The 17,688-nt window shown below is 52.9% G+C and overlaps 7 protein-coding genes across 7 annotated transcripts; 5 read left to right on the top strand and 2 right to left on the bottom strand.

The window, feature by feature from the left end:
• Window positions 1-369: 369 nt before the first annotated feature.
• CLAFUR5_03988 (uncharacterized protein) lies at window positions 370-1,247 on the bottom strand (the record flags this gene model as incomplete). Its single annotated transcript, XM_047903136.1, has 2 exons — window positions 370-985; window positions 1,036-1,247. The coding sequence occupies 2 exons, from the start codon at window positions 1,245-1,247 to the stop codon at window positions 370-372; spliced, it is 828 nt and encodes a 275-aa protein (XP_047760082.1).
• Window positions 1,248-2,208: 961 nt separating this feature from the next.
• Window positions 2,209-2,589, top strand: CLAFUR5_03987 (uncharacterized protein; the record flags this gene model as incomplete). Its single annotated transcript, XM_047903135.1, has 3 exons — window positions 2,209-2,310; window positions 2,363-2,434; window positions 2,518-2,589. The coding sequence occupies 3 exons, from the start codon at window positions 2,209-2,211 to the stop codon at window positions 2,587-2,589; spliced, it is 246 nt and encodes an 81-aa protein (XP_047760075.1).
• A 976-nt stretch (window positions 2,590-3,565) lies between these two features.
• CLAFUR5_03986 (Ecp10-3) lies at window positions 3,566-3,913 on the top strand (the record flags this gene model as incomplete). The annotated part of the gene is made up of 3 exons (XM_047903134.1): window positions 3,566-3,637; window positions 3,691-3,768; window positions 3,830-3,913. 3 exons carry the CDS (start codon window positions 3,566-3,568, stop codon window positions 3,911-3,913), a joined length of 234 nt encoding a protein of 77 aa, XP_047760074.1.
• Window positions 3,914-4,302: 389 nt separating this feature from the next.
• On the bottom strand, window positions 4,303-4,934 carry CLAFUR5_03985 (60S ribosomal protein L34-B; the record flags this gene model as incomplete). The annotated part of the gene is made up of 3 exons (XM_047903133.1): window positions 4,303-4,494; window positions 4,700-4,837; window positions 4,911-4,934. The coding sequence occupies 3 exons, from the start codon at window positions 4,932-4,934 to the stop codon at window positions 4,303-4,305; spliced, it is 354 nt and encodes a 117-aa protein (XP_047760077.1).
• A 418-nt stretch (window positions 4,935-5,352) lies between these two features.
• On the top strand, window positions 5,353-12,487 carry CLAFUR5_03984 (Pre-mRNA-processing-splicing factor 8; the record flags this gene model as incomplete). The annotated part of the gene is made up of 2 exons (XM_047903132.1): window positions 5,353-9,194; window positions 9,241-12,487. The coding sequence occupies 2 exons, from the start codon at window positions 5,353-5,355 to the stop codon at window positions 12,485-12,487; spliced, it is 7,089 nt and encodes a 2,362-aa protein (XP_047760076.1).
• An 870-nt stretch (window positions 12,488-13,357) lies between these two features.
• Window positions 13,358-13,612, top strand: CLAFUR5_03983 (uncharacterized protein; the record flags this gene model as incomplete). Its single annotated transcript, XM_047903131.1, has 1 exon — window positions 13,358-13,612. The coding sequence occupies one exon, from the start codon at window positions 13,358-13,360 to the stop codon at window positions 13,610-13,612; it is 255 nt and encodes an 84-aa protein (XP_047760079.1).
• Window positions 13,613-14,342: 730 nt separating this feature from the next.
• On the top strand, window positions 14,343-14,684 carry CLAFUR5_03982 (uncharacterized protein; the record flags this gene model as incomplete). The annotated part of the gene is made up of 1 exon (XM_047903130.1): window positions 14,343-14,684. The coding sequence occupies one exon, from the start codon at window positions 14,343-14,345 to the stop codon at window positions 14,682-14,684; it is 342 nt and encodes a 113-aa protein (XP_047760078.1).
• Between the last annotated feature and the right edge of the window lie 3,004 nt (window positions 14,685-17,688).

Here is a 17,688-nt window from a genome sequence, read left to right as displayed (position 1 = left end):
GCGCGTACATGCGCAAGGCGACCCAATCGCCAAGTGTTCGTCTGCGGCAACCTTGATTGTTGTGGGCGCTCTGGCCTTGCTGTGGAGCGTTCATGTCGCGGCTGGATAATTGTGAACAGCGAGCATGTTGCCAAGACCAACAGCCAGGAGCACATGCCCAAAGTCTGGGGCTGCTTTGTTCTTTTCCACCCATCACCATGACTGCTCCTGTTCTTGCCGCATTTAACATGGCAGTTTGGTGCTGGAGCCATTGAGATGGACATATTGAGACGAATTTGGATACCTTTGGTTCAGGAGCCAGTTGTCGATGGTGCGATTTTATACTACAATACAACCCGTGCCCTTGATTTACATGCTGAATGCGACGTTCTAATCGATCCAGTCGCAATCTTCCATCATGAACATCTCCATGTGATCTTTCAAAGAGCCACTTGATGGCTCATCTTGCTCGTTATGCCTATAGTGGTAGCACAGATAAATGCAAGCTCGATGGAAGCGTTCAGTGGGAACACCGTTCAAAAGATGGGACGTCGCCGCGTATCGACCCGTCACTATGCAGAACCATGCCTTGTATGCCACGACGTCTCCCAACTCGTGGTTGACTTTTAGACCGGGCGGGAAACAGGCAATGTCCCAGGACTTGTCGTCGAGCGCAAATATGGTTTCCATGACCACGTTCACGAAGCCTCGAGCTTGGATGCGGTAGCCAAATTTCCAGCACTCCATCAAATGAGCCAGGCGCTTTTTGGGCTCGAATCCGAGGACTGGAAACTGGCCGCACTTGATCCAGTGCAAGAAAGCAATGAGGGCGGGCTCATTGGCTGGATCGACGGTATACCGGTACAAGTCGCCAGTTATGCGGGTGCCGATTGCAAAGTGTTGTTTCATATGAGACTGCGGTACGTGTAACGGCAACGTGATGGTCTTCGTCGGTCGGAGAGCGTGGTTGATGTGAAGTAGAACAGGGATGCCAGAGGTTATTGCGCTATTAATGGTCAGGTTTGTCGGGTATCAGGGACAATTACCAAGCCTCACAATCTCATCTCAACCATGGAGAACTTTGCCTCAGCTTCTCTAGTGCTCGAAGCGTTAGAGGAGCTTGCTAAGGCAGCAGCGTCATCGGCTGTTGTAACATTGTCTTGGTACAAATCGTCGGCTTGCGCTGTATGAAAGGACATGGGTTCGCTCGTGGCAGTGGCTGGGCTCAGGGGCTGAGGGCTTGTTGTGATCTTTGGAAGGTTGTTCATGCCTGTGGTCGCGGTCGTAGCTTTTGGTTGGAAGTAGAGACCTCAGTGGAGAAGAAGGAAAGCAGAAGTTAAAGTATGGCGTCGCTGACCTCTGTCTCAGTTTGCCACACTGCGTATCCGTAGGAAGAGCCATACCCGTGGATCAGGCCTTCGCCACTTAGGCAGAGACTGAAACTGCCTGACCATAGCGTGAACCGCTCCAGCACAAAGCGGAATGGCTCCTCGGATGGCTTGACATGGACCTGCGTAGGCTCAACATGGCATATCGGAGGCATGCTATGGTCGTTCATGCATTGATATGTTGCAAAGTCATCGAGGTCTTTTCCGTCATAATCCCGTGAGCGCTGGTGATCTGAGGTGCACCATATTTCTGGCACTGTATTATAGTGAGCACAAGCCTGCAGAGCCATAATAGGCTGGAAACAGCCAAGGTCTACAGACGTGTGTTTCTCAACAACTATGACCCGAAGACACAGCTCTCTGCCAAACTAGCGTGGATAGAGAGCATGTTGCCAAGCTCAACAACCAGGCGCACCTGAGTTGAACTGCCAGGTTCTTCAAGCCGTCCTTTGTTTGCTTCCTTCCCGTCATCCTGGTTCGGGTTGCTCCAGAATCACTACCATGACGGCTTGGTGCGCTATTCTAGCCTTGCTGCGAAGCCTTCACTGCGGACGATAGAGTTCCTAGGATCGATACCGTGGCTGATAAGTCGGCACAAGGATTGTTTGCCTGGTGGCTGAAGTCGTACAGTATAGCGTGGCAGGCTGTCAGTAGCATACCGGCATCGCTTCTAGCTTGTGGACATCACGTTGTCGGCTCGTGGCATCGTCGTTAATCAAGCTCGATGTGGCAGTCTCATGCGAGGCTTCGTTGACATGGTTGATGCTGCAGGCATAAATAGGGCTCGGAGTTCGTCTTGTTTGAAGTCTTCAGACCACGAAACCCAGACACTCTCGCCAAGATGAAGACCACTCTATTCAGCCTCCTGATGTCAGCCACCCTGACCGTCGCCGCCCCAGTGTCTCAAGTCGATGATGAGCGAGTGGGAACATATCTTCCAGGAGTAGGCCCTGCTCCCAGCTTCCGTGGTAATGCGTGCTGACTTGTTGTTGCAGATATGCCACACTGCTGGTGTCGATGAGCAGACTTGTCTCTACAGCGTAATCGGAGGAGGTCCAAATGCTGCGGTTGGTCGAGCTGAATGTGATCCCGCTGCGAGGGTCAGACACCACGTCCCTCTAGTTGTCGACGCTCAAGCTGATAGCAACAGTGCTCCATCGATGGTGGTCAGTGCACCTACTACCTCGACCCGCATGGACAGCGATATGCGAACTGTGTTTGAGATGTACTTGTGCAGTGCATACGAGGTGCAGCGCCTGCCTGAGCAGTTAAGACCGTTCATGAAGTGTCCAGACCAAGTATGCAGATGACTAGTAATGCCAAAGTACGAATCTCGAAGCGTGCCACATCGCATTCCAGAATCCTGGCAGTCAAGTCGTACAGCGCTGCGAACAAAGAGGGCACAAGACGTGGCCTGCCGTACTTCTAAGCAACAAGGTGATGTCGTGTACACGGTCTTGTTTCAGGCTCGACATATGGCTATGGCTCACGCCACTCCCTCGTCCTAGCGCACTTCGTCGTCAACGCAGCTCACCCATGAAGTGCTTCATACTCCTATCGCTCACCACCCTGGCGTCGGGAAAGATGTTCGACTACTACGAAGGCGTACTCGTGATCCAGCATTAGCGTTTAAGCAGCTGCTAATGTCCTTGCAGAGATGTCGAACCTCAGATCAGACCTGCGAATGGGGAGATATCGGCGTGACACGCTGGGATTGCGATCCGAATGCTTTGGTGCGTGCTCTCTCTCGCCGGATGCGAAGCGAATGCTGATGATCGTTGCTAGTGCTCCGATGGATGTTCGAGGTGTACGGTCTATCGTGGAGACGGCAACACTGGGATGGCGAACTGTGTGAAGCCGGCCTGTGAAGAGCTGAAGTAGTGCGTTGTGAAGGTCCGTCGAGGCATGCTGCTTTGTTGAGCCGCTGGGCGACGGGATTGCTCGCTGATATCGCAAAGTGAGGTGCAAATAAAGTCAGGACTAGGCGAAGTGAAGTGCAAATGCAGAGGCACATTGCGGGCTGAGAGGTCGTGCCTATCTCTTGCGTTGCTGGCTGTCGCCCTCACTTCAAGTCAGCAAATATCTTGCAGCTATGCTATCGTGAATACTTCATACTGCACAAACAACAGCAACCACATCATCACTCTTTTAACGATCGACACCCACCAGTACCAAGAACAACCAAAACATCACTCACCATGAACTTCATCCTCCTCATCGTCTCCATGGCCACTCTGGCTCTTGCCAGCCCACCAGACTGGTACTACGGCGTGAGTCGCTCTTCTCACACTGCATGTTCCTGCTCTCTACTGATGCACGACAGAAATGCAACGTCGAGAAGCAGACCTGCGAGTGGGGCGACATTGGCGTGACTCAGTGGGACTGCGATCCTAATGCTCTGGTCAGTATTGACAGGCCAGACGCCTGTCGTTGTTGTGAGGCTCAGCTGACTTTAACTCCAGTGCTCCGATGATTGCAACAAGTGCACCATCCACCGTGGAAAGGGGAACTCGAACTTGGCCAACTGCCAGTGGCCTAAGTGCTGAGGTTGCGATGGGGCTGTGGTGAGAGACCGGCTCTGGATGCATTCGGGGGGTTCTTGAAGCTCGTGGAGATCCGGCTGGCTGGCAGTCTTATTCGAAGCACGACTGCGGACATCGGTGTCATGAAGTTCTGCTGCCCATAGCTCCCAGTTCTTGTCAATGGTCAGTAGTGAGAATGAAACATCTTGCTGAACTTTTGGTGCGTCGACCGAACGGGCTTGTCATTGTGCAGCTCACATCAGGTATATCGCATCGCAACTGGAACTACTTCCTCTTTTCGCCCAGCCGGGCCTCATCTCGAGACCATCATCGATGCATCCGTGCCATCCTTGCGCCAAGTTTCATCCCATGCATGTCTCGCTTTCGCCCAAAGAAGCCGAAAGTCAGGATATCTATCGTCCACCCTTGTTCTTCTTCTCAGCCTCCTTCATGACCTTCTTGACAATCTTCTGCTCCTCAATCAAGAAAGCACGAGTGACACGGTCCTTGACGCAGTTGGCGCAGCGCGAGCCACCGTATGATCGGGAGACGGACTTCTTTGGCTTGGAGATCTGAGCGTACTCGCGTGGGCGGAGGGCTGGGACCTAAGGACACATGACATGTCAGTATATCCTGTTCAGCTACTTTCTCGCAAAGGAGCGGTGTTTTCGCTGAAGCTAGGATTGCGTTGCCGCTGCAGCTGTGAGGCCGCGTGTATCAACCATTGCCTTGCGGCGCTGAGATATGGTGGAGGAGAACTCTCGCTCCGGGTGTGGTATGTGTGCACATCTTTCTGTGGGATGGACGTACGCCTGCCAACTTGGTGCCGCAGTCACCGCATTTTGGGGCAGTACCCTTCTTCTTGATGTGGAGGTATCGCAGCTCGCCACCTGGAGTCTTGACCACGCGGACCTTGTTGCTCTTGGTGTTGTATGGCTGTCGGCGCCTCTATTTCAAGAAATCAGTCCCTTGTTCCACTCGCTCTTTCCCTCCCGGTCGCATGTCGCAGGATCGCACGTACGTAGGTGAGTCTGTTGGAGCCCATTGTGTCGGTGTCGTCGGGTCGTTGCTGTCGTTGGGTGCTGGGTGTTGGCGCTCGCCGTCGATGAGGTCGAATCTGAATACAATCGCCAAATTTGGTGGTTCGCTCTTGCCAAGCGAAAAATGCGGGAAAGTGCCAGTCGACCAATCAAAGTCGAGGCTATGCGGTCCGAGCCGCCGGCATGAGTCGCGCTTGCCTGTATCGCGAAGCTTGAACTTTGAAGCAAAACGGAAGAAACGCCACAGGCACTCGCTCGTCCATCACCACGACGGCGCAGGCCACAGCGCATTGCAGACCGCGACATCACGACTTCGAGGAGATTGTCGTGGCAGGAACGACCGCGTCGCAGTGCACCTTCGGCTAGCTCGGCGCCCAGCCGTAGCAAAACATATTTCACCAGCACATCGATCCCCACGAGACCATGTCTGGACGACCACCCCCACCGCCCGGATGGGCTCCACCATCGCCGCCAGGAGCTCCTCCCGGACTGTCAGCACCTCCTCCACCCCCAGGCTTCAAAGCAGACCCTCAGGCCGCCAAGCTGCAGGAAAAGAAGCAGAAATGGCTTCGACAGCAGAGACAGCGGTTCGCCGAGAAGCGCAGAGGAGGGTTTGTGGAAACACAGAAGGCTGATATGCCGCCGGAGCATCTGCGCAAAATCGTGAGGGATATTGGAGATGTGTCGCAGAAGAAGTTCAGCGCAGACAAGAGAAGTTATCTTGGAGCCTTGAAGTTCATGCCGCATGCCGTGTTGAAGTTGCTGGAGAATATGCCAATGCCGTGGGAGAGCAGCCGCGAGGTGAAGGTGCTATACCACGTCAACGGATGTTTGACACTGGTGAACGAGATTCCTCGAGTCATCGAGCCTGTGTTCCATGCGCAATGGGCAACAATGTGGGTTGTCATGAGACGAGAGAAAAGCGACAGACGGCATTTCAAGCGTATGCGGTTTCCACCTTTCGATGACGAGGAGCCACCACTTTCTTGGAGCGAGAACATTGAGGACGTTGAGCCTCTGGAGCCGATTCAGATGGAGTTGGACGAAGAGGAAGATGAGGCAGTTTACGAGTGGTTCTACGATCACCGACCACTATCAGACACAAGCCACGTCAATGGGCCGAGCTACAAGGACTGGAACCTGTCATTACCACAGATGGCCACACTCCACAGACTGAGCAATCCTCTACTGTCAGATATCAACGACCGCAACTACTTCCACCTTTTCGATATGCCAGCCTTTGCCACCGCGAAGGCACTGAACGTGGCGATACCTGGTGGGCCACGATTCGAGCCGTTGTACAAGGATATCGACCCGAACGATGAGGACTTTGGCGAGTTCAACGCGATCGACCGAATCATCTTCCGAGCACCGATCCGAACAGAATACCGAGTCGCATTCCCATACCTATACAACAGCTTGCCGCGAAGCGTGAAGCTTGGTGTGTACAGCTCGCCGCAGAACGTGTATGTGAAGACGGAGGACCCCAATCTACCACCCTTCTACTTTGACCCGGTGATCAACCCAATTTCCTCCCGATCGGTAGCGCCGAAGAACCTCACAGTCAGCCACGAAGACGAGATCTTTGGACCTGGCAGCAATGAGGAGCCAGATGAGGAGGAAGGAGGATTCAGCTTGCCTGGCGAAGTTGAGCCATTCTTTGAAGATCACAATCTATACAACGATGATACTGCGTCTGCCATCGCACTGTGGTGGGCGCCATACCCATTCGACAGGAGATCAGGCAAGATGGTCAGAGCACAAGACGTACCATTGGTCAAGCAGTGGTATCTCGAGCACGTACCCCAAGGGCAGCCTGTGAAGGTGCGGGTGTCTTACCAGAAGCTGCTTAAGACTTACGTTCTGAACGAGCTGCACAAGAAGCCACCGAAGGCGCAGAACAAGCAGAACCTGTGTCGCAGCTTGAAGACTACCAAGTTCTTCCAGCAGACAACGATCGACTGGGTCGAGGCTGGTCTGCAAGTGTGCAGGCAAGGTTTCAACATGTTGAACTTGCTCATCCACCGCAAGAACTTGACCTATCTCCACCTTGACTACAACTTCAACTTGAAGCCAATCAAGACCCTGACCACCAAGGAGCGCAAGAAGTCGCGGTTCGGAAACGCATTCCATCTGATGCGTGAGATCCTGCGCTTGACGAAGCTCATCGTCGATGCCCAAGTTCAGTACCGACTGGGTAACATCGATGCGTTCCAGCTCGCTGATGGTATCCTCTACGCCTTCAACCACGTCGGTCAGCTCACTGGTATGTACCGATACAAGTACAAGCTCATGCATCAAATCCGATCTTGCAAGGATTTGAAGCACTTGATCTACTACCGATTCAACTCCGGCCCGGTCGGCAAGGGTCCTGGTTGCGGCTTCTGGGCTCCAGCCTGGAGAGTGTGGTTGTTCTTCCTGCGCGGCATCATTCCTTTGCTCGAGCGATGGCTCGGCAACTTGCTCAGCAGACAGTTCGAAGGTCGTCATTCCAAGGGTGTAGCCAAGACTGTCACCAAGCAGCGTGTGGAATCACACTTCGATCTTGAGCTGCGTGCTTCGGTCATGGCTGACCTGATGGACATGATGCCCGAAGGTATTAAGCAAAGCAAGGTCAACACCGTCTTGCAGCATCTGTCAGAGGCATGGCGATGCTGGAAGTCCAACATCCCGTGGAAGGTGCCTGGTCTTCCAAAGCCGATCGAGGACATCATCCTTCGCTACGTCAAATCGAAGGCTGACTGGTGGGTGTCTGTCGCGCATTACAACAGAGAGCGCATCAGGCGAGGAGCGACAGTCGACAAGACTGTTGCGAAGAAGAACTTGGGTCGTCTCACCAGACTGTGGTTGAAGGCTGAGCAAGAGCGCCAGCACAACTACCTCAAGGACGGTCCATATGTCAGCACAGAAGAAGGTGTCGCCATCTTCACGACAGCTGTGCACTGGCTGGAGAGCCGCAAGTTCCAGCCAATACCGTTCCCCTCTGTCAGCTACAAGCATGACACCAAGATCTTGATCTTGGCGCTTGAGCGACTTCGCGAGGCATACTCAGTCAAGGGTCGTCTCAACCAGAGCCAGCGTGAGGAGCTGGCCCTCATTGAGCAGGCATACGACAGCCCTGGCACAACGCTCGCACGTATCAAGCGCTTCCTGCTGACCCAGCGATCCTTCAAGGAGGTTGGCATCGACATGAATGACAACTACAGTTCCATCAACCCGGTGTACGACATTGAGCCAATCGAGAAGATCACCGATGCTTACCTTGACCAGTATTTGTGGTACCAAGCAGATCAGCGACGACTCTTCCCGGCCTGGATCAAGCCCTCAGACTCCGAAGTGCCACCCCTCCTCACCTACAAGTGGGCGCAAGGTATCAACAACCTTTCGAATGTGTGGAGTGTCGACGAAGGCGAGTGCAATGTCATGCTCGAGACAAGACTGGACAAGGTCTATGAGAAGATGGACATCACTCTGCTCAACAGACTTCTCAGATTGATCATGGACCACAACTTGGCGGATTACATCTCGTCCAAGAACAATGTGCAGCTTAACTACAAGGACATGAACCACACCAACGCATACGGTATGATTCGTGGTCTACAATTCAGCGCCTTCGTCTTCCAGTACTACGGTCTGATTATCGATCTGCTCCTCCTTGGTCTGCAACGTGCCTCCGAGATGGCTGGTCCTCCCAATGCGCCGAACGACTTTTTGCAATACAAGGATCGAGCGACCGAGTCGAAGCACCCCATCCGACTGTACACCAGATACATCGACAAGATCTGGATCTTCTTCAGGTTCAGCGCCGATGATACGAGAGATCTCATCCAGCGTTTCCTGACCGAGCAACCAGATCCGAACTTTGAGAACGTGATCGGCTACAAGAATAAGAAGTGCTGGCCACGTGACTCTCGCATGAGGCTGATGCGCCACGATGTCAACCTTGGTCGTGCCGTTTTCTGGGACATGAAGAATAGACTGCCCCGAAGCATCACTACCGTTGAGTGGGATGACACTTTCGCTAGCGTCTACAGCAGGGACAACCCGAACTTGCTGTTCGCCATGAACGGCTTCGAGGTCCGCATTTTGCCAAAGTGCAGGAACATGAACGACGAGTTTCCAACCAAGGACTCTGTGTGGGCCCTTGTCGACAACGCGACCAAGGAGAGGACTGCGCACGCTTTCTTGCAGGTCACCGAGGAGGACATCGCCAAGTTCAACAACCGCATTCGACAGATCTTGATGAGCTCTGGCAGCACAACCTTGTGAGTAGCCCCCCTTACTACGTGGAGTATAGCTAACATCAAGCAGTACGAAAATCGCAAATAAGTGGAACACCACTTTGATCGCTCTCTTCACATACTACCGCGAAGCCGCGGTCAGTACCGTGAATCTGCTCGACACTATTGTCAAATGCGAGACCAAGATTCAGACTCGTGTCAAGATCGGTCTCAACTCGAAGATGCCTTCTCGCTTCCCACCAGCTGTGTTCTACACACCGAAGGAACTTGGTGGCCTCGGTATGATCTCAGGATCTCACATCCTCATCCCGGCCTCGGACAAGCGATGGAGCAAGCAGACCGACAGTGGTGTTTCCCACTTCCGCGCTGGTATGAGCCACGACGAAGAGACACTGATTCCCAACATCTTCCGTTACATCATCCCTTGGGAGGCAGAGTTCATCGACTCGCAGCGTGTCTGGACCGAATACTCGCAGAAGCGGTTGGAGGCCAATCAGCAGAATCGAAGACTAACCCTCGAGGACCTGGAAGACTCCTGGGACCGCGGTCTGCCACGAATCAATACTCTGTTCCAGAAAGATAGATCAACATTGTCTTTCGACAAGGGCTTCCGAGCACGAACCGAGTTCAAGCTGTACCAGCACATGAAGAGCAACCCATTCTGGTGGACATCTCAGCGACATGATGGCAAGCTGTGGAACTTGAACAGTTACAGAACCGACGTCATCCAGGCGCTCGGTGGTGTCGAGACGATCCTGGAGCATACCCTCTTCAAGGCGACCGCCTTCCCCTCTTGGGAGGGACTGTTCTGGGAGAAAGCCAGCGGTTTCGAAGAGTCGATGAAATTCAAGAAGCTCACTAACGCCCAACGTTCTGGTCTGAACCAAATCCCTAATCGTCGTTTCACTCTCTGGTGGAGTCCTACGATCAACCGAGCCAACGTCTACGTTGGTTTCCAGGTTCAGCTCGACCTGACTGGTATCTTCTTGCACGGAAAGATTCCTACACTCAAGATCTCACTGATCCAGATCTTCCGTGCTCACTTGTGGCAGAAGATCCACGAGTCTGTGGTGATGGATCTTTGCCAGGTCTTCGACCAGGAGCTCGAAGCACTCGGTATCGAGACTGTCCAGAAGGAGACCATTCATCCTCGTAAGAGTTACAAGATGAACTCTTCTTGCGCTGACATCCTGCTTTTTGCTTCGCACAAGTGGAGTGTAAGCAACCCAAGCTTGCTTTACGACACCAAGGACAACATGGGCTTGACGACCACCAACAAGTTCTGGGTTGACGTCCAGCTGAGATATGGTGACTACGATTCTCACGACATCGAGCGCTACGTTCGTGCCAAGTACCTGGACTACACGACCGACAGCATGTCAATCTACCCATCGGCCACTGGTCTCATGATCGGTGTTGACTTGGCCTACAACTTGTACTCGGCTTACGGACAGTACTTCCCTGGTCTCAAGCAGCTCGTGCAGCAGGCGATGGCCAAGATCATGAAGGCCAACCCAGCGCTGTATGTACTTCGCGAGCGTATTCGCAAGGGTCTGCAGCTGTACGCCTCGGAGAGCAACCAGGAGTTCTTGAATTCTCAGAACTACTCCGAGCTATTCAGCAACCAGATCCAACTCTTCATCGATGACACGAATGTCTACCGTGTTACTATCCACAAGACGTTCGAAGGTAACTTGACGACCAAGCCCATCAACGGAGCCATCTTCATCTTCAACCCACGCACAGGACAGCTGTTCCTCAAGATCATCCATACAAGCGTGTGGGCTGGACAGAAGCGTCTTGGTCAGTTGGCCAAATGGAAGACTGCAGAAGAAGTCGCAGCACTCATTCGATCGTTGCCCGTCGAAGAGCAGCCAAAGCAACTCATCGTCACCAGAAAGGGTCTGCTTGATCCGCTCGAGGTGCACCTGCTTGACTTCCCGAACATCAGCATTCGTGCTTCGGAGCTGCAGCTACCATTCCAGGCAGCCATGAAGGTCGAGAAGCTAGGAGACATGATCTTGCGTGCTACCGAGCCTCAGATGGTGCTCTTCAACCTGTACGATGAGTGGCTCAAGAGCATCTCGTCTTACACGGCTTTCTCGCGTCTCATCTTGATACTGCGTGCGCTGCACGTCAATCAGGACAAGACAAAGCTGTTGCTGCGACCAGACAAGACCGTCATCACGCAAGAGCACCACATCTGGCCAACGTTGTCTGATGACGACTGGGTCAAGGTCGAGGTGCAGCTGCGTGACCTCATCTTGAACGACTACGGCAAGAAGAACAACGTCAACACCTCGTCTTTGACCAACAGCGAGATTCGCGACATCATCCTGGGTATGGAGATTAGCGCGCCAAGCATGCAGAGACAGCAAGCTGCCGAGATCGAGAAGCAGCAACAGGACCAACAACAGCTCACTGCTGTCACCACAAAGACGCAGAACGTGCAAGGAGAAGACATGATCGTCACGACCACGTCTGCGTATGAACAACAGAGCTTCGCTTCGAAGACGGAGTGGCGGACACGAGCCATCGCCACCAGCAATCTGCGAACAAGAGCAAACAATATCTACATCTCATCGGAGGACATCCGCGATGACGAAGACCACTTCACCTACGTCATGCCGAAGAACATTTTGAAGCGCTTCATTGCTGTTGCAGATCTGCGTGTGCAAGTGGCAGGCTACCTCTATGGTGTCAGTCCGCCCGACAATAAGCAGGTGAAGGAAGTCAAGTGCATTGTCATGATCCCACAAGTCGGCAGCACGCGCGACATCCAGCTGCCTAGGAACCTGCCCGAAAATGAGATGCTCAACGGTCTCGAATCTCTTGGTGTCATTCACACATCTGCTGGCAACGAGACAAATTACATGACGGCACAAGATGTCACCACACATGCCAAGCTGATGGCTGCTCACTCGACTTGGGACAGGAAGACAGTCACGATGACTGTCAACTTCACACCAGGATCAGTATCGCTTTCTGCTTGGTCGCTGACGCCACAAGGATACCAGTGGGGTGCCGAGAACAAAGACCTCTCATCAGACCAGCCAGCTGGCTTCACCACAAGCCTTGGCGAGAAGAGTCAGCTCTTGCTGTCCGACAAGATCCGCGGCTACTTCCTTGTGCCAGAAGACGAGAGGTGGAATTGGAGTTTCATGGGCTCAGGATTTGGAGACCGCGAGAAGGGACGAGTCTATGTCCAGGTTGGCGTACCACGACGATTCTACGATGATGTGCACAGACCGGTGCATTTCCAAAACTTTGCCGAGTTGGAGGACGTTTGGGTGGATCGCAGTGATAACTTGGCATAAGCTCGCTAGGCTTTTGACTGCCATGAGAACAGGAGGTAGAGGTTGGGCTTTTTGAGATGCATCAGCGAAGGGCGTTAGGCGCAATATGGTCGCACGCATGTCATGAGGAAAACGGGCGCGAGCGTGGGTTGTGTGAATACTGTATTCGGAAGGAAGTGTAGCATACATATCCGCGAAGCTGCCTTGGTTCTCCAAGCCCTTTCAGGGAGGTCGTCGTGTTCATAAGTGGTGATGTCTCCTCGCGCGCTCGCTGTTTACACCAACACCCGTACGCTCAACACCTGCAGAAATCGGTCCGTCACAGCCTCATATTGTCGCCTGGCCCTTTCGAACGGCCTACGAGTTACCACAGAATCCCAGTCTTCAACGACAGTGGTTAGCGGCCCAAAGGCTTTCTCGGTCTCATGCTTGAGACATTCGATTGAGTGGCTTGATACAGAGCACGCCACCCACCAGACAAAGACATTGTCTACAAAAGACATTGTGCCTCGAACTCAAAGGAACCTTCGGTCTACTTCGAGGGTACCTTCAAGATGCTGTCACTCTGGGTAAAGCGACGGAGTTGAGACTGGCTAGACAAGGCGGTGGGTATCATATGCTGAGCATACAAAGTGTCCACCGTGCGCTCCAGCATCTAACCTTTCACACTTCAACATTTTCGACCCATCATCGCACTCCCGTACCTCTTCGAAAGACCAGAAATTAATCCACGGGGCGGTAAGTTCCAGCTCCAGCCCACAAGATCAGATGGTGGCGGCAGTCCCAGTTCTCCCATGGAAGTGTAAGATTTGCTTGTCCATGGCGGAAGAAGGCCGCTTGCTGTGCTCTGTTTGTGGCTCAAGTCAGAGACACGGCGAAACCACCCGAACGATGGCATTGTCGCAGACCACCATGAGCATCAAGTTTACCATGTTCCAGGAGCTGGACAACTATCATCAGGCCTTCGAACGTGCCAGATGTTTCGAAGATGACGATGAGTTCTTTCCGGGACCTCTTGAGGAGACTCGTGTCACACAGGTCACGGCTGGCGCGAGCAAAAGCTTGAATGGCGATGCCGCTCCTTTCACGCCTAATGGGCTCTTCCATCATCGAGAAGAGATACAACGGTCTTTTGAGCAGTGTTAAGGTGACTTGAAGCAGGGATGGCTAGGACCAACCCCGATTTATCGTACAGTTCCGACTGATCACGGACAGTATACACACCATTGCCTTCCTTCAGCATCTGACTGATCAGTAAGCAACATCCAGAGCACCTCATGAGTATCTTGTCTTGATCGCAAAGCTGAGCGATCTCTGAGGACATGAGGACAAAGCGATTCGCACATCATTACAATTGCATTGTCTTGGAATGATGTATGATGTCAAGCATTTCCCAGGCATTCCTCGCACTAGACGATGGCATTGAACATGCAGTGAATCAAGATGCAATGGCGTTGAAGGGCTAGAATAACACCGCGTGTGTTGTACGGTATCTATATAAAGGGCTCGGCGGGGCCCAAAGCACGTTGGTCCTTCACTCACCATCAAACTACTCCTGCACCGGAAGACCCCTGACCCTCCCGACCAAGACACAAGATCGGAACAACAGAATCGACAAACACAAACCGTAGCCATGCTCCACTGCTGCTACTGCGGGAGTTGGGCAGAGCTCGCGGACTCGTGCGCTATCTGCTACCACACTCCGACCAAGAGCTGTTCATGCTTCAAGATTCCACACCAGGAAGCTTCTAAGAGCCAGAGCGAGGTAAGCTCCTCTCAAGACGTACAATCGAGCTCAACTGTAGCAGAGTCAAGCTCCAGTGCAGCAGAGTCGACCTTTGCTGCAACCACAGGCGAGAGTAGACTCAGTGACGAGATGGAGAAGTATCGTCAGGCGCTCGAGCGGGCTCGATCGTTTGAAGACGATGATGAGTTCTTCCCTGGTCCACTTGAGGCCATCAAACCTACCCATCTGACAACACCAGACCGCCCAACCGGCGGTTCTCTCTTCACACCGCCTGCGGGCCCGAGGAAATGGAGGGAGTCACGCACGAAATCTGCTGCGATTCCGATCATGCAGCCTCCAGATGCGAAGAATGGTCAAGCAAAGGGCGGCGACACCGGTCTTAAGCCTCCTCCGCAGGCTAGGTTTTGGTGGAAGGCTCCTTTTCCTGAGGACAAGAATGATGAGGCCTACCCTTACGATGGGAATTGGTAAGTCCTCCGTTTTCTTATGGATGACTGATGTTCGATAGATGCGTTGATCAACAGGGGCACGAGTGGATTGATCATGAGCGAGCCTAAACATCTGCACTCCGCTGTACAGGTGGCGGCTGGCCTTCTCGGACAGTCCCTGGCTGGAATACGGGAGTTTGTGGGAGAGGCAAGTAGGAATTGCATGGACTGTCAAGATGTGTTCACTGAATCTGTAGATCTATGCCAATTGATGGCATTGGCCAAATATCTTGCTGACTCACAGCGAATACTCTCATATGACCAAAACATTTGAATCCTGTCTCGCGGTATCGTCTTTCCTCATCCGAATGTGCTCTCGCCGAGACGCCTAGCTTGTGATGCCCTCATTGTGATCGTGCCACCTCTTGTTAAGCTGTCCGTTGTCCCATTGGTAGCTCCCAGTCGATTGGGGACACAGCCGATATAACGTCTCGCTCGGTGGAATCTTCCATATCTGACGGGATATTGGCGCGAACAAGGGCTGTAGGCAACCAGCCGAGGAATAATCTGGTAAGCAGAACAGTGTTCAGTCATATCAAGACGTCGCAAGGCTGTAAGCCGCCATAGTGCTGTGTCCCTCATTGTGTCTCAGAGAAGAGCCAGACATCAGTAGACGGCTCCATCAATGTTGGTACAACCCTGGGCACTCTCGATGTCTCAACAGATTTATGTTATCTGTGATGCTCCCGTGTCGCTTTACAGTGTTGTAGGTGTCCATGAAGATCACACCAATTCGCGGATAAGGCCTGTGGTTGATCCAGGACCAGGGAGCGCGAGCAACCATAGTAAAGCCGACATGGCATGTTTCGGCTCCTAAGGCCGGTCATGGCATATTATATCGGCCTCTAAGGCCGATGGATACCAAGGTGAAGTTGTAAAACGCAGCAGGGACGTCGTTGAAGTGGCCAGGAAGTGCCATAGTCTCCACAGCCTACCGAAGAAATGCACGCATCAATCGTTATCTTCGCCCTTGCCTCTTCGACTACGACTGCTTTCGCAGCACAGGTACGCCATCTTCTCACCACAAGCACTTGGATCAGCGCACACTGACTCTTGAACAGTGCAAAGATGGCGATAGATTCGTAGCGAACTGCTGCTGGGGCGGCGACGGAGGTCCTGATTGGGCCACGGCCAACATCGAAGCGTGTGGAAGATAGCTCCACGGCAGTGGTGTATCATGGGCATGCGAAAGCCCTTGCGATGATGACGAGAAGCCGAATTGGTGTTCTGAGGCTGGAGTAACACACGCGGAATGCCTAAGTTGTGCTGAGGTTCTGATCGTTGAGGAGAATAAGGCTGACTTTTCGGGAGAATGCAGACTGCTGCGATACCAGTACTAAGAAGGGTATTGGATGTCCAAAGAACTGAGAGACGATGTTGCTTAGGGACGAAGTTGCTTGAACGTGAAAGGTGGATGTTGTCATGGAGAGGAAGAGCTGCTACTCGGTCCTGTGCGCCCGTGGTGTATTCATGCTCTTTCGAGGCTTTTAGACCGTGACGTTGTATCCGTCTTTGTGTGTGCCGTCGTGGTCGTAAGTTGTACAATTTACAGAGCTGGATGATTGCATCTTGCCATCTGGGTATGTCTTCGAACGATCAGCATGTTTGTAGGTAGCTTCGCATGTGCCAATCGTTGTAGACTGACCTTCATATATGCTGCGTTGTTGTCGAAGTCCGATGGAACTCAAGGTGCTTTGTGGAGATTATAGCTCAAGCACCAGGCATGGCCCCTGACTGTGCTCTTGGAGCCATCTCCAGGTAAGCCTCAAGATCCGGCGATGGCGAGCAACGCTCATGATATGCGGAGACCTTGGTTGCTTGCTGCTACCTTGCAGTAAGATTCGTGACGCAGCTTATGTCCTGACACCCTTCTAGACAAGGCAGCTTCACGCCATCGCGGCTACTCAACAAATGAATTACAATCGATCATGTGCCTGCCTTCGCATCAGGAGGGAGTTCCGTACTTAGTACTGCGAATAGTTCCCATGCGGTGCTCCTAGCACCGCATCGGGAGATCTGAAGTACTATGTAATCCTCCAGTGTCGGCATATGCTTTCGACGGGATGCAGTTTGGAACCAATGTCCACTCTCGTTTACCATCAGCAGTTAAATGATTCGACGCCACCAAGGCCGCAGACGAGGTGTGCGACCTCAGCACTTCCTCTGACCCCAGCTCGCCGATCTGACCCCATCATTTGGCGACACTTTAATTAACCCTTTTACTACTACAACTTTACATTGCGCTTTGAAGACCCCCTAGCATCTTTGTTCTCCGCGCACTCGAGCTGGCAACGAGTAGGAGGGGGGGGGGTCTGTGAGCCGCAGCATTCGCCGCATTCATGCAGCCCATATGTTGAGGCGAATCTGATAGAAAATCAGCGGCGTGTTGTACGTTTGTATATTATCTCAAGCCACCACGACCATAGCCTTTGCCCTTGCGCAACATATTGCCTGTCACACCCAGCTAGGTAAGTAAGCGGCTGATCTATGCCGCTAGTCTAAGGAGAAAGTGATCAGCCTTCTCCGCGCTCCACACGGAATGATCGGCACTCTTGAGCTTCTGAACTCTAAACTTGTTGGAATCTGCCTCGGACTCCAGGTCAGGAAGAAATTGTACAGTTCTAACTGGTTAATGGACTTCTCGTGGATCCGTCATCGACGGCAACATGCGCGGCGGTTTGACCTTAATCTCGCTAGGGCTAACGTATCGTCAAGATCCCACCGGAAAAGGAGCACCAAACTGCCTCTGGAGATGGCCTTCCTGATGCTGACGTGCGTCACATTTGCTTGATGGTCAGAAGTGTCTCCAGGTACTTTCGAGCGACCTATGAAAGTCTTCAAGATGCCTCGGAGGCCACTAACGGTTGCCATGCCGTGTGAAGTCGTATATGTAGAAGCCATAAGCTCTTCCCGCATGCGAGCCCACGCACGCCAGTTCAAGCCACCTTCCACCTTTTCCTTCTGCCACAAGGCTTGATACCACCAAC

The sequence above is a fragment of the Fulvia fulva genome, chromosome 4 (assembly GCF_020509005.1).
Source record: "Fulvia fulva chromosome 4, complete sequence".
In the NCBI taxonomy this organism is placed as follows: Eukaryota; Fungi; Ascomycota; class Dothideomycetes; order Mycosphaerellales; family Mycosphaerellaceae; genus Fulvia; species Fulvia fulva.
The sequence above is the reverse complement of the archived record's forward strand: the minus strand, read 5'-3'. Positions and strand labels throughout refer to the sequence as shown.